The 25,946-nt window shown below is 39.6% G+C and overlaps 2 protein-coding genes across 5 annotated transcripts in view; one reads left to right on the top strand and one right to left on the bottom strand.

The window, feature by feature from the left end:
• The window catches only part of sbf2 (SET binding factor 2), a 77,526-nt gene extending 60,007 nt beyond the window's left edge, over positions 1-17,519 (bottom strand). For all 4 annotated transcript variants that reach the window (XM_058088771.1, XM_058088770.1, XM_058088769.1 and 1 more), the window contains exons 1-2: positions 17,374-17,519; positions 9,466-9,551 (exon numbers count right to left, since the gene is read on the bottom strand). In XM_058088771.1, coding sequence (XP_057944754.1) covers positions 9,466-9,551; positions 17,374-17,428 — 141 coding nt within the window. In that variant the 5' untranslated portion in view covers positions 17,429-17,519. The remainder of the gene's footprint in view (positions 1-9,465; positions 9,552-17,373) is intronic.
• Positions 17,520-19,980: 2,461 nt separating this feature from the next.
• On the top strand, positions 19,981-22,267 carry adma (adrenomedullin a). Its single transcript, XM_058089190.1, has 4 exons — positions 19,981-20,113; positions 20,672-20,781; positions 20,903-21,016; positions 21,102-22,267. The coding sequence occupies exons 2-4, from the start codon at positions 20,687-20,689 to the stop codon at positions 21,403-21,405; spliced, it is 513 nt and encodes a 170-aa protein (XP_057945173.1). The 5' UTR covers positions 19,981-20,113; positions 20,672-20,686; the 3' UTR covers positions 21,406-22,267.
• Positions 22,268-25,946: the final 3,679 nt, after the last annotated feature.

A 25,946-nucleotide genomic window follows, 5' to 3' on the forward strand; every position in this document is an offset into this window, starting at 1 on the left:
AGACGACACAAAGCTGCAGCCACTATGGAATATATCGCAAAATGCACAATCTCTGTTAATGCTGTGTATAAAGAGGGCTTTTCGGAACTGGAAAAGGATTTTGACCAGAGATATCAAGTGCCATCACAAACATATTTCTCCCAAGTCGCTATTCCTGAGATGTACAAAACTTGTGTGAAATCCATAAAGGCAGAGCTTAGTGAAGTGATTAATTTTTTTTCTATATTTATTTAAAAGATAATGTACTCTTGACGATTGACTCTGACTACTTCCAAGTCACGTTGCCAGCTTGTATGTTAAAATTTAAATAAAATACTTTGCCCACTCCAATGCACACCCTTATTGCAAAATATATTGACCATGTCACTAAATTGTCAACAGATCTCTTCTATGTATGAGGTGTGTTTTGAAGCAGATGACCACCAGTACTTGAAGTACTTGAAAGTTGGCACTGCGCCAAATGCAATGAGCGTCAGGAGAACCGTTCTGTGATTGAGTGTGTAGACAAGTCCTAACATCTACATGGATTGTTTTGACAAATGTTAAGTACAATTTGATCAAAAGTTGAGTTACTACAGCTTCTGCTTGGACATCAACAAGTAGCAAACAACTGTTAAGGGAAAAGGAAAAAACAGTCATACATCACTCGCTGACACTGGCTCACACTGTGAACACCAAGGTAGGCTGGATAGGAATGTGTGCCTAAAGATTTTAACATGCCCTTCCAATAATGCCTTGTGCACTGCCACTTCCATATCACAGTATTATCATTCATAGCCAGGTCATAATGAACACATTTTCACTACTGATGTTGTACCAAGATTGTCTGCACGCAGTAAACGCAGACCTACGCATGTTACCACTCATACAGTAAGTCAGGGGTCTCCATCCAATAGTTCATGAGTTACCAAGTAGCTCCTAACCACTTTTTAAGTAGCTCTCCAAATGACTTATTCATTCATTATGTACTCCTATACCGACAAAATTAGACAATGGGCTGAAGTCTTTGGGAGTGCTTGGGAGTGTGACCAATCACAGAGGAGTGGGCGTGCCAGGAGGCGGGCTGTTGGTGGAATAAATTAAAACAGACTGCTTTGAACGTCCAAGGACAGCTGGTGGGTAGGTACAGATTCTGGAAGATCTAGAAAGCTTTCTGTGTGGGTTGTGTATGTGTAGCTGCTCCATAGAAGTCCACAACTCAATAGGGTCGAAAAAATGAGCATAATACGCCCCCTTTAACTTTAAGTTGTTTAAGTTTAAGTTGCAGACAAATAGCTCACACAGAATTGATCATTATGTTATAACTCAGCCTGTCCTTAAAAATTGTTGATTGACGGCACTATCAATCCACATAATAAATGTGTTGTACTCTGTTTTCTCTGACAGCAATAAACTTGCATTAGTATTCTCTTGTGCTCTTCAGTGTCCTGTGGCTTCAATTTAACTTGTCCCTTTTCCGGGTGACCTCACAGCGCTTTTCAACATGGAAAGTCTTGCTTGCTCAACAGCTCCAGCTTTGTTTCCTGGTGTGTTTAGCTTCAGTGGGGCACACGAAGCATTGATTACTCATGTCTTGGTCTTCCTGACAAACACACGATCCTGTTCCCCCACTGGCCAGGACAGCATCCTGCTATGTGGAATGCACTGTTTACATTTTCTCTGAATGTTTTACAAACATCATGAGACAGACGTGCAGTGCGACATGTCAAACTACAGTGACTTGACTCAATGCATCAAGTGATAAAATGATGCTACATTTCTTTCTTCAATCAGCAGCATTGCTGATTGCTGACCTTAGCCAAAAGCCGCAGGTCACGGGGAAGCCAAATTATGAACTATCATTTACTTAACGTGCATAAGCCTGACCAAATGTGAAAAGTTTGTGTTTCATTTTCCATTTTCTGGATGACACCAACAGTTAGAAATTTCAACTTCAGAATCCTTCCCGTAAATGCAAGCTACATTCGTCACGACAGAATAGATTCATGGGGGGGGGCAGAGCCACAGTTTTAGACAACAGAAATGAAACAAATGTTTACAGTCTGGTTCAGTGAGATCAAATTCCTTTATCATAGCAAGCTTCCAGAGGAGTTATGGACCTTTCATCCATATTTGTTTTCATGAGATGACCGCGTGCATTGTGTATTTTAAAAACGTGACTGTGCTACTTAGCAATGAGCGAAACAAAGGTTGAACCAAAAAGTGGGGAAAAGACTGTTTGTATGCTCGCAGCCCAGTTTCTCGTTCACAAAGGGTTGCGTAACAAGGGAAATGTAGCATTCTTAAGCAGGGATGATTCAATTAGCAAATAAAGTTGTTAGTTGTGCTTAGCAGGGCTCTACGTTAAAAACCAAAATGACTTGCCCATGGGGAATCCTTAAGGTGAGAACTACTTGCCCGAACTTGCCCCATGTAAAATGAAAAGACTGCCATAATGATATCATATATGAATATATGCTGATAATTCATCAGATAATAGTACTGATGCATTGTATTTGGAGGAATGTCTGAAAAATAGTGTAGATGTATGTTAACATGGCAAGCCATGCTACCTCGTAGTAAGCAGTGATATTTAGAAGTTGTGCACCACAATGAAACATTTGACACATTTGTGTACTAGTAAAGTGTTTTTAATCCAGAAAAAAATGCTCAATGGTCAAACAATAATTTGTGAAGCAAAGGTGAGAAAAATCCACAGAGAAATTGAACCGCTAGGTTTTGTAGCTTGTGCAAAATCAGCACTTGGTATTGGATCTAATGGGTGGTGTTTCATTGTGACCACTTCAAATTGTCACAGCAATGTGATTCACTCACCTGTGCCATCATTTGATTTGCTGCCGCTAATAAAATACTTGTTTAGGAGGCACTGGTTCATCACTTTTTGCTGTTTTCCTTCAGAAGTTGTTGAAGAATTAGACGATGTTGGCAGGGACGCCATGATAGATGTTTTCCTAGTAAAACGATCGCTGATTGGTTGATCGCGAACAAGAACGGGTGTGGGTAAAACGCGGATTGTGGATTACGGACCGCGGTCTAAATAAACGATTCTGATTGGTCCATTTCAAGATTTGCAAGGATTGGTTTGCAAATTACCACCGGAATTACGCAGTCCGTGTTTTACCAACACCCAACAAGAACCGCTTTAAAAAAAAACTCTTGGCAGTACGGCATGCTAAAGTGTACTTGCCCGACGGGAATATTAATGATTGGATTTACTTGCCCAAATTTTGTTTTAACTTGCCCCGGGCCATCGGTACATCGTTATTGTCGAGCCCTGCTTAGTTAGCTTGTTAGTTTAGCAGCTCAAGCCCCCATTGCAGCATTCAGAAACTATGTCTGCCTAGTTTGGGACTTCCTGTCTTTGTGAGAGTGACATAAATTTTGCACCCTGCAAAACGTGCCTCAAAAAATGTCACCGGGGTAGTGCTCTGAAAAGCTTTAGATTGGTGCGGTAAATGGAGGCGAGCACTTGGCAGGGTGCCCTCTGCAACCACTTCTGACTCCTAAATTGAGAGCTTTGCCATCCAGCTCAGCTTTCTCGTCACCACAAAGGTCCAGTACAGTACACATTACTACAGACGCTGCACCGATCCACCTGTCGACCTCTGGCTCCAACCTTCCGTCACTCATGAACAAGACCCCAAGCTACTTGAACGCCTCCACCGGGGACAGTACTTCCTTCCCAACCCGGAGGGAGTAATCAGGACCACACCATCTGCAAATAGCAGAGACGAGATCCTCATGCCCCTGAACTAGACTAGCTCGACACCTTGGCTGCCGCCTAGATATTCTGTCCATGAAAATTATGAACAGTATAGGTGAGAAAGGGCAGCCTTGACTTTCAACAGGCACTGCAAACCAGGCCCAGATCCAGTTGTACAACGACCAAATGGCACAGTGGAAAGAAATATGCTGGCTTGGTATGCAGTTGGAGGAAACCATCCCGTGGAAGAGACATCCCACATGACATAAAGCATGTTTGACTGAGCTGGTACAAGATAGCTATTGTTTGGCGTTGCACCATCTATCCCCCATGTCCAACTAGAGGGCTTGACAATGCAAGGCTGAGACTTGCAGTTTCAAACAGGCTGTGCCGTTTCAAAAGGTGACAGGTCACCGTCAAACAAGCTTGAGAATGTGTCAAGGCGAGAGACTGTGCAACAAATGGAAGGTCAAGGTTTTTGAATCAACAGGTCTCTTAAGTTGTGAAAGGTCAATGTCAAACTGCATCATTTGTCATCTGCAAAACTACACTATAAAATGCATCAATTCAAAACCTGAAGCTCAGAAAGCATTACTGAAGAAAATCCCCATCAATTAGAACTGCTGCAATTTTTTTTCTTTGCAGCTTTTTTTTGTTCAAAATGTGTGTTTTATTGTTTAACTGCAGGGAATCATGACTTGAGAGGAGACAGCAGGAATGAGTGTGTTACTAGAACAATGTCTGCAGGCTACATGTAAAAGTCCTCGAGTTTAACACTGAACTCTGTGGCACTCTGACCTTGCAGGTGTTGTTTCCAGGACAACACTCAACATAAACACACACAAACACACCGTCTGAAGGACAGACCAATTATAAACAGAAAAAGCTATCCATTTCAGTTACCTCTTATGTGGCAGATTATATATTGCCTTATTTAATCATCTCCTCTGATTTTTTTTAATGCAAAACAAATTAATATTTTTGTGTTAAAAAAAAAAGACCAAATTTTTTTTTCTTCTGGTTTTTGATTTGCATGGGTTTTTCATCAGGTGTCTCCAATATCACCATCCATAATCCGGAACACAATAAGATTTGTGTCTTTATATCAGACAATGTGATGGAAATATACTGACCTCCATCTAAAGACCTGGCTCATCCATAACAGATGAGGATTTGAGCTGGTTCCTATCACCATCACTTGCCTGAAAAAATTAGAAACACATTTTTTGCACACACAAGTTGTAAACGCTTTTTCTTGGTGCATTCCTCATCTGTGGTTATTTAGTTTGCTGGGGGGCGGTTGTGACCACAAAATGCTTTTCGTGCTCAACTCCATGCACTGTTTTCACCAGATGTGTTCCTTGTTTGTAAATGACTCATTTTCTTGTTCATGGAGCAGAGAAAATCTGCAGCCAATAATGGGCTACATACCAGCGTAGAACAAAGCCAAAATGCAAATTGCTGAGTGGGCCTGTTAAGCACTATGGTGTATCTAGATAAAGCTTCAAAGATGGAATTCCTGTCATTTGGCGCTTGACCAAACATTGTCATGACCAAATAGTAGAAGGGTAGATTTTCTGAAAGAAACCATGTTTCCTGTCCTTGATCCTCAGACTGGGAAATAATGATGAAACCACATGAAGCCTGTTAGCCAACTATTTTATTACTACTCTTGTAGATGTCATTTTATTTTAGAAATGGGCATATGCGTATATTTCTTTCTTCTTTTCCAATTTTATGGCGGCAGCTATGGAATATTTTAGTGATCAAGTATTGATCAATGAAGTTTTGGAACTTTACTTAATAATGACTTAATAATGAACAACCTATTGTTTGATTTTTTTAGATACTCGACCGTTTTATTTCTTAAATTTAGATTTTGCATAGGAAGAAGTCATCCAAGACTGAAACTATTTAGTGCAAAGGGAGATAAATAATTCTTACTATCGTACGACTAAATGACATATTACATTATGATGGCTGTGCATTTATACAAGTCATACAGGTTTACCAGAATTAAGCCATGCCATGGTCGGCAGATGGCTACTGGGCCCCTGTTGGGCACCCATACTGGGCACCCATTGGGGTATGGAAGTGCCACATTACAACGGATACACCTCATGGTGTTCACCTTACTGTTTCGCCACATTTTCAGCCTTTCCAAAATGCTATTTTCCATATCTTTCATTGCTTTGGCGCATTCTCTTGCACCTTGAAACCTCTGCTTCCTTCGGGTGGCATAAGTGCTTTGGTAACATAAGCGTTGCCTCAAGTAGAAAACAAATTTGTTATCGAAGTACTTGAATTATTTGGGTAATCAATTTCCAAAACTTCAACATTTAGAAACAAAATGACTAACCAATGAATACATAGCATAGAGCAACAAACTCTCTGAGCGTTATAGATTTTAGTACTTCTCAATTTCAGTGGAGGATGACATACTGTATAATGAAGAAGCACTGTGGAATGTACCCCCCCAAGATGAAGAACGAAAAAAATGTAACACACTCACAAGGATACAAAAACAATGTGCAGGTCCTCAGTGCCATCTGGAAACACTAAACTAATAGATTTAGCTAAACATGTGGTCGTGTTTCTATATTTACACGTGATGAAACCCCACAGGACCCTGATAGAGGATGAGAGACCAACCTCAGACAGGGCAGCCAACTTGCTTTATCACCCAGACGCACTAAAAGTTTGAACTTTGACAAAAGAAATGCATTAAATTTCATTACAAACCGTCTATTTTGAAGTCCCAACAAGTTCCCCATCTTTCAGACAAATTCGGGAAGTACTTGGGCCTGTCACGATAACAGTATTTGTAAAATAATGTGTACATTGTATCAAAAGTTGTATCGAAGTTGTATCAAATAAACTAACATCTAAAGAGAATTTACCATTGTAATTGAAATGTCAAGTGCTTATAAATACATTAAAAATAAATGTAACAAAAAACTAAAAAAAATCTTAAAAATGAAATGTTTGTATTGTATTGAGTCTCGCTCCATAAACAAGAATTATGGCAGCTGCAGTAATCGTAAATAATCTTTGATCAGTGATTGAAGGTTTTATTCTGTCAAAACACATGCAGAAATACAATTAGCCTTATAAAGTGAGATTCTAAAAAATGCCTGGCGGTTTACACTCTTGGCATACATAGATGACCCATATTATGCAACTTGTTAGCCTGCACACCTGCTGTTCTTCACTATATCACTTAGCTCATGAAGTTAATACCTCAGGTTGTGATCCCTGACCCCTACGTGACATTCCTCAAACTCAAAACACTCCGCTTATGAGACAGAGAAGGAGGGGGAGATGTGACAAAAAAAAAAAAAAGCCAGCGGCCTGTATCTTGCACAAAAAGATTTTCATGACAAAACTATTTGAAACATTAACGCTCCGGACAAATTTGTTATAGTACTGGGAAGAGTCAAGTGCCAGGGTAAACAGATGCCTAATGTCTCTTTTCTGGGAACTACAAAAAGAGTGTGTTAAATTCTCCAGGATTTAATGACCTGTAACTGAAGGTGGAAATGTGCATCTTAATATATTACAATTAAATACACAACAATTTTATCATGACGTTTGCAGTTTCTTTAAATAGTAGTGGTTAGCACAAGTGGTTAGCATGCAAGCCTCACAGCTGGGAAACCAGAGTTCAATTACACCCTCAGTCATCTCTGTGTGGAGTTTGCATGTTCTCCCTGTGCATGCGTGGGTTTTCTCCGGGGACTCCGGTTTCCTCCCACATTCCAAAAACATGCATGTTAGATTAATTGGTGACTCCAAATTGTCCATAATGAATGTGGGTGTACCCCGCCTCTCGCCTGAAGACAACTGGGATGAGGACAAGCGGCAGAAAATGAATGAATAAATACTTATTGTTGGATGCTGTGGAAAAAGTACCCAAATTCAATTGAATGTAGGCTTATTTTGAATACCAGCATTGTAATCAAACCTCGGTTTTCAGTGATTAGATGAGCATGGTGAGAAATAATTTAAAATGAAGAACACCGTCTACAACCGTACACCCAGATGCTGACAGGGTTGCAAAAACAAGTTAAGAGTTGTCTCTGAAGCCCTAAACACAGGCAGGCTTTTAAACAGTCAATTCACTCATCTAAACATACTACCAGTCCTGACGTCAACGTTTACAGGCTTAAAACCTGTTACCCTATTGTATCCCTTAACTATAAGCATTCAAGGGTACAGACCACAGTGTTTAAATGACATCCAGTGTGACAACAGTAAATTTAGCATAACCACACTGTAATATGAAGGATTCCCAATAATAAAATGCTGCAGCAGTACATCGCGACTAGCACTTTCAGGAGTTGTGCCGGTTTCTCATCGTGTGGTTTTCACTCATTCACTGCCAAGACCACTGAGCTTACTTGTGTGCTGCAGCCAAGACAAATGAACAACATTGATATAATACAGACACTGATATTCTTTGCAGCAAGATACACTTTACATGCTCTTGTGGCCCTGAAAATTAAGAGGTTTTTGTCCACTCTGATAAGCAAATATTTGGTCCTGATACGGGTAACAGATCCCTTGTCACAGACCCCCAGTGGCCTTCTAGTAAGGGAAGAAGCAACTAAGAAAAGCTTAATATCACAAAGGCCAAGACAGAAAGGGTGAATATAATGCAAATATGAGAAAACTTCCCCAATTAGTGAGCACAGGAAGAGCTTTTAAGTAAACATTTCATGATAAATAGCAGGAAATGCCACTGTCCAGCCCATGGAATTCACTTGAGTTGGACAAATTTAAAATGATAAAAAAAACAAAAACTGTGCCAATGCAAATCCTGACATGCCTTGTTTGTACTTAAAACAATAGAACAGAGCTGATATTTTGTTTTGTTTTTTTCGCAATTTCAATGTCTGTGCATCTCTGGGATTGTATAATTACTAAATACAGCAATATCTACAAATCAAACAACACAAGAAAATTGCTTCAGTGAACCAATAATGAACCAATTAAAAAAAACACTCCAATGAGGAGAGATGACCCGCAGTGCGCCGTAAGTGGCTTAGCGTGAGCAAATGAGCTCTCCTTGTTTACATGTAATGTGGTGTAAAAACACATGTGGTAAACAAAGTCAATAGTGTGGGTCCTTTCCACTGCCTAAGACCCCTGCTAGCTAGAGACATCAACCTTCAACACAACAAACCCCACCAGTCACTGGAAACACCACAACCGAACAATTAATTCACAACATTAATGCATCCATTTATATTACTATGATTAAACTACATCGATCTGTGTTTAGTAAATATTTCAGTCCATATATCAAATAGCTGTCTTTATCGGAAACTGTACTAAGTGACATTTATGGGGACAATATGCAAAAGTAAGGACGTTTTGTACCGTCTTGATGGTAGTTTTTCGGTACAGTAGCAGTGACGCTCAGTGAGTGTCAACAAAATTCAACAGTTTCAACACTTAATTTAACACCAAATACCACATTCATTTGCAGATAGATTTGCATGATGACTCTCATCTTTGGGTGCAAAGTGCAGGTTTGATATCCCAAAATTCCCTCCACATCTGGCAGCCAATATAAACTGCGGGAGACTCGTAGAGTTCACTCACCGCCTGACCCCACCCCCAAAAACTGCAAACCCAGGATAAGTAACACTGTACAGTAAATGAAAATGTACTCAAATATTAGGCGGCAGCAGCAGTTATCTAAATATGAATACATATATATAAATTAATTACAATTTTTCATTAAATTTAGTACTCACCATCTCCACCCCTTGAGGGAAGGCTGTTCCCTCCCAGTCCTTCTTGGGGAATCGCTGAATGATCTTCCCACATCCCTCTCCTGAACCTGCAGACAGAAATGTGATATCTGTTAAAGAACCGAACTATGCTTGTTAAAATGTAGTATTATTGTGTTAAATGATGCCAAAATTTCAGATAATGAGGTTTGCGCATTTGGAAGTGAGCCCTAAAAGAAGTTTGGGATGGCTCAAAACATTCGGTTTCAGAAGGCGTGGTGGTAAAACTGCCCCTTTGTGACCTCACAGAGGGGCAGACTTCCTTATATATATATATATAAACTCCCAGCCCTGCCCCAAGCTCGGCTTCCTCCGGCCTCCCTCAAGCACTGATACTCCTTGTTTACCAAACAATCTCAGACAGAAGTTATTGTATTTGGTGGAAATATCCGCCAAACTAGAAGCAATGCACATTTGGGAAATGTACATTAATTTCAGGCAGGCGAGGTTGCCCAACTTTCACCAACATTCAGATTGGAATTTTTTGCCAGATGAGATGCCACTGCCCAAACCTCAGAGTCTCCCTCTTAGGCTCATGTTACATGTTGTTACAAAGTTGCATGATAATCACTCACATAAGTCAAACAGCCCAACAAAAAGTAATTGTCCCTGTCTTTGCTGCAGGTAATGAATGAAACTTGAAACAGATGAAACTTGAATATGAAGTGTTAGTAATTTGCTACAATTAAGGAGTGACACTATATATAGGCAACAATTTGGAATTTTAATGATTGATCTAGACCAGCAGTGGAATGTATTTACTACACACAGAACTACACACATTTAATTAATTACAACAAACTGCCGCTTAACTTCAATCAATCGGAGGCCCCAACATTGCTTTATTATTGCTTCCATAAAAAGGGCATCATTAATAAATCACAAATTGCTTGTGAATGTGTCATAACAACATGCAACAACAAACGAACACATCCGACACAGATATGTTTTGTTTGTTACAAAACATGCAGAATTTAACTCATTTCCCAATTAACGTTTCCAAATGTTAGTTAAAGTGGGGAAAAACAGGAATTTGACCCCCTGCTGATTTTGTATGTTTACTCACTTCCAAATATACATGAACAGTTTCCATAGCAGGTGACAGCAACAGGACATAATGTAAGGGGTAAACATTTGTAAATCTGAAGATATTATATTCATATATGCTCAACGCCAGAGCATGCAAGCACTGAGCACCAGCCAAAGAGGTAGGATCATGCAGGCTATTGACAAAAATGTCCATATTTCTAGTCTACCACCACCAGTGTGTGACAGTGGAGTAAAACAATAATAGTGTCTTAGTTTGAATGTCTAGAAAAGTACCATATAAATCCAAACAATCATTATTATTATATTAATTATTAGTATTACCACATATATATTTTTAAATGTATCATCAAGTGCATCAAAAATATAATAATTCAAGAGTGTGCATTCTGACAAGAATGCCCTTTCAATGCAGGCAAGAGAAGCGACTCTGCAAACTCTGCAATCTGCTCAGCGATGCCTTCATGTCATGTTTGATGAGAGGTCAGACATCAAGCTCCAAAATACCATCAATGAAGCACACCAGTACACACCATGAAAATGACATAACACTGGCTGCTGTGGCTATTAGAGCCTCAGGTTGACCATCAACAGCTGACTGAGACCTAGACCTTTACAGTATGTGGTCCGCATTGGTTCATTGCTAGGTTGAGTACAGTATGTTAGTTAAAACACATGTGCTTGCAGCATGCTGCTGAATGGCTATATCTATGGATGGGCTCGGAGAAGTATAGCAGTAGAACAGCAGTCTGCATGAGCGTTAAGTGTCTTTGAGTTTTTACAGCACCTCTAATTGAAATCGAATGCTGCAAGTTCAAATTTCCAACCTAGGATGAAAATACATGACAGAATTCCACACATTCCTCGCTTGCATTAAAACAAGCTGTGTTTCCCAATGCTACCTCCCTAATATAAAAAGAATAATAGAAGCCAGGCCTGAAAAGAAATGTGCTATTTTTAACATCCACCCACAAGATGCAAGGCTGAAGTGTAAAAAGAAGGCTATTTATATTTATTTACAGCAGGATTTATCTGAACAAATCAAATCTCGTAGTTACTATCAGGCGTCCTCTCAAATAATAGGGAGTCTTACCGGTGTGAATAAAGCAGGCAAAGATTACGTTTGAATTAAATAGTAAATTTAAAATGTTTTGGAAAAGGGGTAAGTGGAACAAAATATAATATAACAAACAGCCAGTAAAAAAAACACGATTTAATAAACAGAAAACCACTGCCTTTACTTAGGTTGCTGTTTTTAAAAGGAAGCAAAACTTTGGTGGTTGAGGTTTAGAATTTGTTGGTAAATGTCCATTCATTCAGTTCAGGGGTTTGTAACAATTAAAGATACAACAAAGATACAATAAACAGAGACAATTCATCCATCCACTTTCTATGCCACTTACCCTCACAAATGTCGCGATTATAATAAAAAAAAAAAACCCAGCCAAAAAAGTAACACAAGAAATTAACAAGTAAACAAGAAAAATACATTTTCGCAATGGCCTAGTTTATGGCACAGACAGCGCAAACAGACAGATCGGTATCGGCCTTGAGAGCCATAATAATATAAAGATTTAATGCAACCGTTTTTCCATGAATTCATGGTTTTCCAACAAGCAGATTTTTGTTACACAGATTGTGATAATATCTACAAAGGCTACAATACAAAACTTTATCTTAACATTGTCTCAAATAAGGCTGCACAGCCGACGAGTGGTTAGCGCGCAGGCCTCACAGCTAGGAGACCTAAGTTCAATTCCACCCTTGGCCATCTCTGTGTGGAGTTTGCATGTTCTCCCCGTGCGTGCGTGGGTTTTCTCCGGGTACTCCGGTTTCCTCCCACATTCCAAAAACATGCTAGGTTAATTAGCGACTCCAAATTGTCCATAGGTATGAATGTGAGTGTGAATGGTTGTTTGTCTATATGTGCCCTGTGATTGGCTGGGGACCGGTCCAGGGTGTACCCCGCCTTTCGCCCGAAGACAGCTGGCATAGGCTCCAGCACCCACTGGGACTCTCGTGAGGAAAAGCGTTGGAAAATGAATGAATGAATGTCTCCAATAATGCGTCAACCTGAGCTGACCTTTTGCCTTACTTTATCATCAACCTACTGAATGTCAAATTGACTTGAAATATTGTACATAAATTGTTTCCTGCTATGAACTTTAGCTTAATTTGCATAGCCAAATAGTCAGAGAAAAGGCAAATTGTTTTCAACCTTATCAACAGGCTGAAGGTAGTGCACATTTACAACAGTAACTAGTGGAGTTTCCCCTCAATAACAGTTATAAACTTCACAATTCAGAGGAAGGAACTCCTCCACTGCGGTCAGGATACCGCTCACTCCCCATGTCTCGTTCTGACCAGAAGCTGCCACAATTTGGCAAATGTGAAATTAGAATGAAAACAATCTAAAGGAAAAAACAAAAACGTACCACTAAGTAATACTTTGATTAGAAATTAAAGAACCGAAACTTGGCATACATAAAGAAATGTGAAAAGAAAACAAACATATTAGTCAATTTTAAATGTTCATCAGAATAAATGTGACTCTTATGAACATTATGTGTTGACCACGCCTAATTAGAGTTTCCCATTCCCTGACACACATGGCCATTGCTCGCTGCATATTGATTTTCTTTCATTCATAATAAACCCTAATTACTCTTCACACAGCCGCAGTTACTGAATATTTCAGTATTCGACTGAAAATATTTTCAATTAATCGAGTAATCTGAAAAAAACATATTTTTGCTTGTAGTAGTGGAGCCCAGCTACTGGCAGATGGCGGCTTAATAGCTGAGAAGAAGCTCACTCACTTTATTGCCAATTTATCGAGGGCTCATAATTACCGACCTGCTTTTTTATCATTCGATAATTCGATATATCCGTTATCGTGACAGGTCTAGATGTGTTGATGCTCAGTGTTTTTTTTCTACCATCGTGAAATATTTCCATCATCACGGAATTCAATAATAGCAAACAATAGCTGCTAAACTTTGCCAAATCGTGATCAGCTGACAAAAAACAAACATAACTAATGTGTTATGAGTAGGAAGAGAGGCAGGTTTATATTGCACATTCACATTCGAAAGTTTGCTCTCCCTGTGCAGTACCTAACCAAGGCAGACAGTACCTATAATAAAGCACAACTACAAAAAGTTTTAAAGTTCGGCTCATAAAGGATGTTTAATGTATGTACTTTTGGAATGTGGGAGAATCACACAGAGAAAAGCATAAGCCCAGGTTCCAACCCAAGACCATCATTTTCTAACAAGAATGAATGAACCTCTGAGATGCCTACATCGCATTCTAATAACGTTGAATAATACGTTTGTGGGTGTGCCTAGTGAGCAGTGAGCCAGCAGCCCAAAACAAACCCTCTTTGATACATTGTAACAAGAGATTCAATTGATATCGCTTTCATATGATAAAACCCGGCAGCATGAACTCAATTTGCAACAACATTTTGGGAATTATGCAAGGCATTAACTTCACAATTTCAATCTCTGCTGTAGATCACATGGTCAGCAGAAATGTGGCTAATTTGCCTGTGGGCGACACATTTTTTCCTCCTCATTTTCCATGATTGCAGCATGTTACATAAGACAATACGCAAATTCTCACCAGTAGAAAGCAAATCAGAAGATTAATTGCCTCAATGATTCCTGTATATTGTGCCCTTGTTTTCATAATTAGTTGAATTGTACTGAATATTTACATGTTGTTGCAAACCAAAGCACAGCAAAAGAGCATAAAGATCAGTTCACATCTTGACACCACTTGTTATAAATAACTTCAACAAACTGAAAACAAACCTACCAGGAGACATCTTACACCTCTACAAGCCTCTCTGTTTTAAATTAGTAGCCACAACACTGTCCATTTAAATTAGTTGCCTGTGTGTGTAGTTGAAAAATAAGATGTTTGGTTTAATATGCCATAATATATAATATATGTACTTGTAATGATAAATTAACGATGTCTCATTGTATATATGTATATTTTTTAGGTGTGCAGGTGTAGCGGTACACAACCTTCAGTCAGATGTCTGAAGGGGTACGTGACTGTGAAAAGTTTAGGAACCACTGTCATAGAGTACTCGTTTAAGCACAGGTAAAGCATGCCAATTTCACACACTTTAGGTTACAGAACCACAGCAATAATTATGTTAACCAAGCGTATTTTAGCATGCCATAATGAATGACTGGGTTTTTGTGGCTACACTGTAGCATACCTGCTTGGAAACAACTGCCTCTGCTTAACATCACATGGATCAACAGTCAAGTAGATAAAAATAGATTAAATGAGCCATCTTTTTCAGACTGTCTAAATGTGACCCTATTTAGGCTCCTCTGATGATGCCAGGAACATTTTGTCCCTGGCAATCAAAAAGTATATAGAATTTGTCGTTAGAGCGAGGATGAACACAGATGATGAAAGCCAGTGTTTACCTAATGTGCATAGCAAGCAAGCTGGGGGGGCTCAGAGGATTCAGCTGCTCTAGCCTGGCTTTGACACACAAGGCTTTGGATGGACACCACTGAATGGGGCAAATACATTTATTTTATTCCCTTAGTGAGTCTCTGTGGGCTATTTCACTGAACTCATCTTGTTGAATCCTCATTTATGGAATGAATAGTCTTGTACTACTACCATCACTAACAAACCATCATTCAATCATTCATTCATTCATTCATTTTCTACCGGCCGCAGGGGGTGCTGGAGCCTATCCTAGCTGTCTTCGGGCAAGATGCGGGGTACACCCTGGACTGGTCGCCAGCCAATCACAGGGCACATATAGACAAACAACCATTCCCACTCACATTCATACCTATGGATAATTTGGAGTCACCAATTAACCTAGCATGTTTTTGGAATGTGGGAGGAAACCGGAGTACCCGGAGAAAACCCATGCATGCACGGGGAGAACATGCAAACTCCACACAGAAATGGCCGAAGGTGCAACTGAACTCCGGTCTCCAAGGTGTGAGGCCTGCGTGCTAACCACTCGTCCGCCGTGCAGCCTAACAAACCATCAGTCAATGTTGTTCCGTTCCTTTGTACCTCACTGCGCTGCTCCCTGCCCGAGTACCTGGCCCCCACACATACAGGCTGACAGGTGCCACTCTTCCTGCCTCACTCACTCGGGCTGCAGCAAAGGAACAGCAAAACTAAATTGTTTTACACCATGGTAAGCTGTGGCTTTGGACAATGCACTTAAGTACCAGGCTGTCATGGCCTGTCAAGGAGAACAGTTTTAACAATGTGTCATTTGCATCTCTGTGAGATAAAGATATCCATTTTTGTAATCAACTATTTTCCCCACGTTTTAATCCTTGCTTCAGCATTTGTTTTTGAGCTGTTTGCAAATACTCAGTATCTGCAGATAGAGCTTTTCAATAGTTAGCTAGTAATATGACTAGTTGATATTGGTAAGATGTTTTTGTGAATAAGCTTTTATAAACACAATGTATTTGTTCATAAAATACCTCATATTAGCCCATGTAAAAATTAAACCATCACCTTAAAAAAACAAATCTAAATCTGCTCTAAAATCCTTTGTCATTTTCTGTCAGACATTGAAACGGTCATGATATTCTGATGACAAAAGTACTGAACAAGTAAAGCCTCCTGAATGCGTCATTGGGGCTGAGGTTGGGCACAGTAAGACTGTGATTTTTAATTTTGTAAAACATATTAGGGACAAAAAAAGTCAAAGTGGTAGACCTACAAAAAAAAAAAACGGTGCTAAGCTAGAGTCAGCCCAAATTAAGGCCTGCTGTCTGCAGCTCAGTAACCATAATAGAGCATCTAGGAGCAATGGGGTTCTAAATTGAGCTTCTGGATTTGCAGTGACAACAAGTGGTTGCTTGCTATTTGGACATGTTGCAATGAGCACCCCTATTGAGGGCCCCAGTCTGTGCTAGCACTGTCAAAATGGCAACAGGCCTTGCTTGTGCAGTTCAACATTATTGCCATGTTCAAAGATTGAAAGCATTATGTCTTTGCCGTCAGGACATTATGACAGTGAGAATGTCTGAAAACTAATGCACTTAACACCGCAGATTTTGAACTTTTTAAGGCGATGGTGTTAACCCCTTGCCATTCCGATGAACTGCTGGAACTGAGCTTGAGGCACAGCAAGTGGAAGCAGGGGCAACTTCCTGTCCAAGCACATATAAAAGGTGCAGAGGGTAATAAGAGGGAAGAGGACTGCCTTTCCTCACAGCTGCACGCTGCCTCTATTGTAAAAAACAAGATCAACTCTTCCCCCAAAACACACACACACACACACACACACACACACACACACACACACACAAGACAACAAATCATGGACAAGTGCATTTGCAGCACATTATAAATAGACCACAGCAGAGTGGGCATGACTAAAACAAGAACCAGCCAATACTTACTAAAATACCCATGCACATCCTGACCATTATAGAATGTAAGCTTGAGTCATGTCACAATGCTTTTATGACAAACTATTGCTTTTATCCAACCACAGCTGTTCTGTAATGTAGTGAATGCGTCTGCCTTCTTTAGACTTGTCACCTAACAACCACAACGCAGACAGGATGTGACTCATTTTGAAAACGTGAAGTTTCAATTGACTAAATAACTACAATAGTTGGTAGGAGTATTGCGTAAAACACTGATAATACTCGACATTCATTGGGTTAATGACAAAATGGAAAGTGTCCCCACTCTCGCCTGTTAGCTTGCGGCTAACACTATGCTAGTCGCCAAGCTATGTAGCATCAACATCATCTCACACTAAGTGGCGGCCAAGCCACAAAGCTCCTGTTACACACTTACCGGCTTTTTCCTGATCATATCCCACGACAATAAAGTAGTCTGCCAATCTAGCCATGTCTGCCGCTTTTCCCGATCTGTACCAACACAATTCAGCATTTTTCCTTCTTCCAAAGCACAGCCATTTTTGACAGAAGGGCCGTCAATGCGCATGCGTGCAAAACTGAAGCCATACATGGGCGTGCCCCCCTTAGAAAATACAAATACAAACACAACAGTGTGGTCCATTCATGACCACACCGCTTGCCCTCATTAGGGTTCCCTTAAAATAAATCACTATTTAGCATATTATCCACAATAATTACAACAGGTGGCCGCAGATATGGAAAGACTACTAAAATAACATACAAAGAATATTTATTTATATAAATAACAAAAGTACAAGGTTTAAAGATCTTCTCCAAAGTAAAAATGTAACTGATAAGTCTCAATACCTTTATGAATTAAGGTGCAAAAATAAGACACTTTTGTTTTTCTCATAAAGGATGCAATGTAATTTGTGACAATGATGTAGTAAGTTTTAAAACAACATTAGAAATATAAATACACACAAATACTTAATTACAGCAGCATGAGTAAATGTATTTTTGTTAATAATTTTGGTACTTTCCACAGGTGGGTATCACACAGATGGCATTGACCCAGACATAACATATGAGTGTTAAGTGGAGTGTACATAGTTTTCCAATTATGCAGAAAAAGCATTAAAAGTGCTTAGTAGGTAACATAAAATGTCTATGAAAACATACCTTTCCTCACTCTCCATCTTCCTCCTTGCTTTTTGTGACCTATTACTTCTGTACTTTTCCTCATCCCCATCAAATAACTCATATTTGCCAATTAATTATGAACGTGTATCAGCAGTGAAATGTGTGCTCTCGGAAAAACCTTGTTCCTGACATACACGGGTTTTGTTACGCACATACCTGGCCGTAAAAGGTGTGACAAACTATGTCACTCATCCCACAACTGCCAAAAGATATCTATATAAGGACCCAAAACAAAGCTACCACTTTCCTGTCATGATTTCACAACTCCCATTGTTGTCTTCCTGTAAAAGGATCACTTGAGGCAAGTGTCATTACAAAGCGCTTGCTGGTTTTACAACAGATGTTTGGTATTTATATGCTTTCTTGACTTTGAAAATCCTGTTATAAATATAAAGCTCCAAATAACTATTAATATACTCACAGGGGTTTCTTTTGTCAGATACTAAAATAAATAGGATGTGAATTATGGGATGCTGATGGAATGTAGAGTGTTAGGTTTGAAATAAATTGAGAAAGCATGTCACAACATGTTTTTCTCTTTCCTCTTTTCTAATCTAAACTGAAAGGAAAATCAAAACTGAAAGCATCCATTCTGATGCACTCTATGAAAGTAATTTAATCCAGAATTTGGACAATTCTCAATTGGAATCTCTGCACTGTTAAAATTATAATATTTCCCATGTGGAAAAGACATTTTATACGTTTTATACATTCCATAGTATATCATCACAAACTGCCTGTTGTAAATTACTACAGTAGTTCCATAATGTGTACATCATGAATCAAATTCCAAAGTACTGCTCCTTTTCTGTACAATAAATCTCAATTAATCTATTCTCCTGACAAATACCTGGGCAAAGAAAAACTAAGTGATACGAGTCCCTACAAAATCAACAAATCAGCCAAATTATTCCAAACATGTCTGGTCCAATATTGGTCTACTTAATTTTCTGACCCCGGATTTATTCTTAGATAATTGTAAAATTCCATCTCACACACTAGTCCACATGATAAAATAAATCAAGGCGTAAAGCGAGCAGAACTTATTTACCTTGTACAAACAAATACCTTGAGTATATTGGATTTACAGTCAGGTGTGTTTACTATATTTAATGACTTACCCAATGCTTCTCTCGTATTCATCATGCAGTGGACTTGCACACTGACATGGAACTTCACTGTGTCAGGGAGTGGCTGATACAGAACAAAGTGTGGACAACATTCCTTAAATTTTAAACAAAATTAATCTTTTGTAATATGACAAAATACACCTGTACTCCTTTGTGGTGTAAAATTATTCTCTTTGAATACCAAATGCACCTATAAGACAGTGAGGCAATATGAGTTCTCTTGTACAATAAGCAAAGAAAGGTGTACTAACAATAGAAAATTGTATGATTTAGGTATAACTTATATAATATATTCATATATATCATTAAAGTAATCAAAGTGAAACAGTCATATAATTTGCTACAATAGTTATCTGGGGTTATACTCATGTTTTAACTGTGTATTAACCAATGAATGTTGTATTTTGGTGTGTCTTCTATTTTATTCTGTTTACTTGCTTTACTCCATTCTTCTGTAAAGTGTCTTTGAGTATTTTGAAAAATACTCAAAAAAAATTATTATTATTATTATAAAGTGAAAATACTTGAATATACAGTACAATAACTGTATATTCAGTTAATTTTTTAAGTAAGTAAATGCTTCATGAAGGATTTTTTTTGCATGGCTGTAGTGCTGAATAGAATGGAGGGGGGGTTGGAGGTGGTGAAGGATGAGAGTCAGTCAATGAGCCCCTCCTACCTCCTGTATAAATGCTCCCAGTCTGGTGTGTAGGAGCTATTAGCAGAGTGACACAGCTGCCTTACAGAACTACTGGCAATATTGCCAGAACTTGTGGAGTATTCTTCTGGGAAGCTGAACTGACAACAAGAGCTTTAGCATCCAAGTGAATCAGAGAGTCCAAGGTATGTTTTGCTTTTATTTTCCATGAGGATGTTAGTGTGATTGACTGTGCTCACTCAGCTGATGGCTTTATCCTTGCTTTTTTGAGGTCAGGGCACAAGTGCATAGACAAGGACAGGTTATCTGGATGGTTATATAAGCAGTTCAGCTCTTAATATGTGTATGTGTCTGGTAGAGGTGCACTACATCTAAGAAAGGCACTTAGTGGTTGCAATTACTTACAGGGAATAAAAAATGGCAAGTTTAATTACATTTTAGTTAGCTATTGAGCCAAGTCTATTTTGGTAGGTTCCGCTGACTGTCCTTCACATAATTGGCTAGGGGCCCAAAGCATGGTTGTAGGTTTACTTTACTGAGCAAAATGTGACCCTAGCTTAACTTCTCAAATAAATGAATGATAAGTGCAAATAACTTGGCTTTTGGACTCTTGTGTAAGCAACAACACTCTGCAGGGATACTGTACTAGCTAACACACATAGTGGCACATGAGTAGGGGATTAAAAAAATATATTTTAATATATATTATGAATAACCGACAAAATGTTTGTTTGCTTCCACAGGCGTTACCAGAAAAAATGAAACTAATCTTCCGGTCTTTCCTTTATTGCTGCCTGGTGGCCACAGTAGCACACTGTGTGGAACTTGAAGTCAGTCCCAAGTTAAAAAAGAGGTGAGTTGTTCATTCAGTTATCTATTCCATGTGCTCATAATACCTTGGGGAGACGACAGTTGTCCGTGTCCACTGAATTACCTACCTTAAGACTAATGGATTTTTCCTCTCCCTCACCTAGACTCAGCATATGGCTCGGGAACAGACTCAGACGGGATCTGGACAGTAAGACTGTCGACTCTGAGCAATTTGTCAGGCAAGAGGACATCAGGGACACCATGCTGCCACATTCCAGGTATGTATAATCAACTCAGAACCACATTTACGTAAATTTAAATGCATATATAAATAAGCATCTTAAAATGTTCTTTCTTCTGCAGCACTGAAATCAACATCCGAACCAAGAGGTCCAAAAATTCCGCCAGCCAGTCAAGAAGACAGGGCTGTTCACTGGGGACCTGCACAGTGCACGACCTGGCACACCGCTTGCACCAACTCAATAATAAACTGAAAATTGGCAGCGCTCCCGCGGACAAGATCAGCCCACAGGGATATGGCCGGAGGCGTCGCTCCCTACCAGAAGGCAGAGTGACACTGAGGCTGGAGCAGGGCAGGCTCAGGCCCGTGTGGAGCACAACCCATTCACAAGTCCACAAGCTTGAGGCTCTGTTCAGGCAGACATGAATGAGACTTTGCAAGAAAAGAAGAGCTGGGAACAAAAGTGAGGGGAGTCTCAGTACTCTCCAGCACATTTTTCCAGGCCTGGGGACCGAGTCGGAGCTAGACTCGCTGCACTGAGTTTCTCATAGAGCTGAGTTTTACTGCTCAGTGATGTGGAGCGAGCAAACAACTGCAAACACTGGATGGCACGGCGTGGCACAACTACACATGGTGCTGCACTCTGCTTGGCTGGGGTGGTGGGCGGGGGGGACCCAAAGAAGTGCTGATTCCTACCAAAGTGAGTGGACTCATCCTCTTGTGTAAAAGAGGTAACTTTCTCCCAACATTCTTGGACTTCTTGGACACAATTCCTCTTCCAACTTAATAAGTGCTATCCTGCAAGGATAAAAAAAAAACTGTGAGCACTTTTCCATTTGGACTCAAGAGAATGATAAGGAGAATATAATGTGCATCACAATGCCAAATAATGGGATACTTTAAAGTTGTGAAGCTTTCAGCCTATATCATGTTTTGGGCACTGTATAAAGGAAACTTAATGCCTTAAATTCTGTGAGATATGTGCCGGTCCACAATGGATTGAAATATACTTGAACTTGTTATTTGTACAAAAACATGTGCAATCTATATTTGGTTTTTTTTATTGCAGATATATGTATATATGAATTCATTTATTTAATATTATATTAGTTACATTTAAGTACTTATGCAGATAGAACTATTTTTGTACAGAAAGAAAGTATATGGGCATTGTATTTGTCATTCTATTACTGTGGTAATAGGATATATGTCTTATGGGTATATTATATATTTGCAAATGCTCTTTATTCTATTTGTGTTGAAGCAATAATATTGTCATTTAATAAACATTTTGCAAACAAAAGACGTTTCTTTGCTCCTGGCCGTCATAAATTCCAGCACAAGTGGCATAGTCTATTGTCTTGGATATAGTAAGACACACAGCACCTGGACTCTGTTAAGTGATTACAGGGTCTCATTAGAGTTTCCCCTCCTCTCGCTACATTCCCCCAGTTATGACCCCCCTCTATCTCTTCTTTAAGAAAGGGCAGACAGGGTGCCAGGCACATTCCTGCTTGATTCAACTCATATTTGTGGACTAAGCCCATCTCAGAGCTGCTCCGGGTCACTGGGGCTTTAAGTTCAACTGTATCCTTTTGTAAAATATGGATGCATGTAACCTACAACCAAGCATTACTTCATATTTAAACATTTTATTATCAGCGATTTCATATATGTGAGAGTTAGCAACATCAGCTAAACAACAGCATGGTTATTTTCTGACAAAACCCTCTGAGGTCATATAGAAGGTCAGAAGTATCTCAAACCAAAGCATTGTTAAATGCAGCACTCCATCCATCCATTTTTAATACCACATTTCAGTGTCCCAGTTGACTGAATTAGGCTGATGACCTGTCAATCACAGGTTGACACACTCCAGTCCTGTAGCCAATTAGCCAATTAGAGTCTTCAATTAGCCAGCCAATTAGCCATACTAATATGCTATTGAACTTTTGGAGGAAGCTAAAGTAACAATGTAAACGCTGTGTGCAGAAAGACCCTAGCTGAGATTCAAACCCAGAACTAGGGGTGCCGTCAGAAATTTGGGGTACAAAAAAATGTATGACCTATTTACAACTTCAATTATACATTCTCTATTGCCATCTAGTGTGTAAAAATAAGAACAACTTTGAAATTGTCATGCAGTATTCATCATATTTTAGTATGGGTTATTTCACACAGGAAGGGAGAAATAAATATGACACATCCGTCTATTTATTTTCTATGCCGCTTATCCTCACTATATGGTCACGGGGGTATGCTGGAGCCTATCCCAGCTGTCTCAGATCAGTATTAATGTAACCATGGTTTTTGTAGGCATATGTGAAATTTTACCTTATTAAGCGACATAAAATATTATAAACAACTCTCAGTATGAAGTAGTACAGATGTGCTAATAATATTCTTGAAATAGGTACTTCCTGTCCACCCTCGGCCATCTCTGTGTGGAGTTTGCATGTTCTCCCTGTGCATGCGTGGGTTTTTTTCCTGGTACTCCAGTTTCCTTCCACATTCCAAAAACATGCTAGGTTAATTAGCGACTCCAAATTGTCCATAGGTATGAATGTTTGTGTGAGTTGAGTGTGAATGGTTGTTTGTCTAGATGTGCCCTGTGATTGGCTGGCGACCAGTCCACGTGTGTACCCCACCTTACGCCCGAAGACAGCTGGGATAGGCTCCAGCACCCCCCACGACCCTCGTGAGGAAAAGCGGTAGAAAATGAATGAATGAATGAATGATGTACTTCCTGGCAGTGTCAAAACTGTGCAAAGACATGCACACAGATTTTAGAGGAAAACATGATCAGCAGAAAAAAAATAAATTCTGCACCTTAAATGTGACATAACAGTACTTTCAAGTGTGTTGTGTGTGTGAAGTTATACTATAATTAGATAAAATTCCCCTGGATGTGGCCTAGTCACTGTACTCTAATTATGTGAGGGAGTCACTGCTTTAGTAAGCCAATGAACTGATGACGCCACTAGTCACAGCATTGAGAAACGGATGAGGCAGGACTTGAGCTTCACCTTCTTTTATTTCTTGTTTAGATACTAACCATAACCAATGTTGAAATATTTGTGCACTACAAAGAGGACGAGAGGGTAGAACAAGCGTATAATAAAGTTGCCAACTCCCAACAACTGTCCATTAAGGCGATACGGTGCTAGGGCTCAACGTCAGTCCTTTTAAAGCCAACTCTAAAAGTATACTGATAACCTAGGCCGAGAGGATTAGCCTCATAATCTAAACACTGCCTGGCTAAATCAGGGAATGCAGGCGCTCTTCTTGCTTACGGCCCCGGCAGGCAGTCTGAGCCAAGTCAGATGCTTCATGAGATCGATTGTGTCCTCAAGTTTTGCAAACACTTGCTTTTGCACCAATAACAAATAACGAAATATCCTGTGCAAAGTCACCTCCAACCTTTCATTTTTTACTCTACTACTACTCTTATTACTCATAGCAATACATAAACATACATTACACCTCTACTGTGTGTTATTTATTAAAATGGTAGCACTGTTTTTAACACCTAAGGTTTAAATAGAACCCTATAAGCCTGACATTTTTCCACTGTGCTCTGCAAAAAAACTGTAACAATAACTTTAGGATGTTTTGCCAAATCATCTCCTAATTTGGTACACTCATTTTGGGGACCGACAAGCACGTCTGTTAAAAACATTCACAGTCATTCATGTTTTTGGAATGTAGGAGGAAACCGCAGTCCCCGGAGAAAACCACCACGATGCACAAGGAGAACATGTGAACCTCAAACAGAGATGCTCCAGGGTGGAATCGAACTTGAGTGGTTAGCACGCAGGCCACACAGCTAGGAGACCGGAGTTCAATTCCACCCTCATCCATCTATGTGTGGAGTTTGCATGTTCTCCCCGTGCATGCGTGGGTTTTTGTCCATAATTGTCCATAGGTATGAATGTGAGTGTGAATGGTTGTTTGTCTATATGTGCCCTGTGATTGGCTGGCGACCAGTCCAGGGTGTACACCGCCTCTCGCCTGGAGATAGCTGGGATAGGCTCCAGCATACCCCGCTATGGTCGCTATGGCATCAACTCAACCATCTGAGTCAATTTGATTGAAAGAGACAGGGAGTACCCGTCAACACAGTGGAGCAAGGTGTGGCAATGAAGGAGTTAAAGATGGAATGATGTGCACTACATCGTGGTACATGAGGTATCAAATGCTTGAGCACAGCGTCTACTATTTAGAAACACTTCAGAACCTGAAAGGGTGAGTGGACTGGAATTTGAAAATACGTAAGCAATGTCCTGCTAAAATCGGTTATCAGCATGACTAATAATGATCTGCTAAAGTTGACTGGTTTTGCATAATAATACAGTATCATATGGTGTATAATATGATTGAATACATAATAGTAAGCGTCATCATGTCCCAGTCTGTTATTTATGTTGTGCTTTTTGCTGCGTTTGTCTTCCTTGTGTTCATTATGTCATGGTTTGCACTCTCTCCTCCTTCTCGTGTCTAGTCCAGGTGTGCTGTGTTGGCAACCAGTAAATAGTCTGTATTTAGTTTCCAGTTTCCTGTTGTCTTGTAGTGTCTGCCTTGTGTTAGCTGCACTTTCATAGCTAGTTACATGCCCTTAGTTTTGGACATTGCAGACTTTGATTTTATATTTTTGGATAATACGCCTACATACTACTGTTGCCTCTCATTGCTTCCCTGCATTGGGGTCCACCTTGCCTTGCCACCACGTGTCAACCGTGACACATGATCTATCTTTATTTACTTTCCAGGAAACACAGACAGAAGGAAATATGGATCTGTGTCTTTTTGACCTCTTTATGTTGGTATGGTGCAAAAAAATATAGGCTCAGTTTACCTTGAAAGATACCGTACATACCAACCAAAAACACATACAAGTCCAACTACAAACAAAGTGTTACATTTAGAATTCATTTGTTTTTTTACAATGGCAATAAAATCTTGAATAA

The sequence above is a fragment of the Doryrhamphus excisus genome, chromosome 12 (assembly GCF_030265055.1).
Source record: "Doryrhamphus excisus isolate RoL2022-K1 chromosome 12, RoL_Dexc_1.0, whole genome shotgun sequence".
Classification (NCBI taxonomy): domain Eukaryota; kingdom Metazoa; phylum Chordata; class Actinopteri; order Syngnathiformes; family Syngnathidae; genus Doryrhamphus; species Doryrhamphus excisus.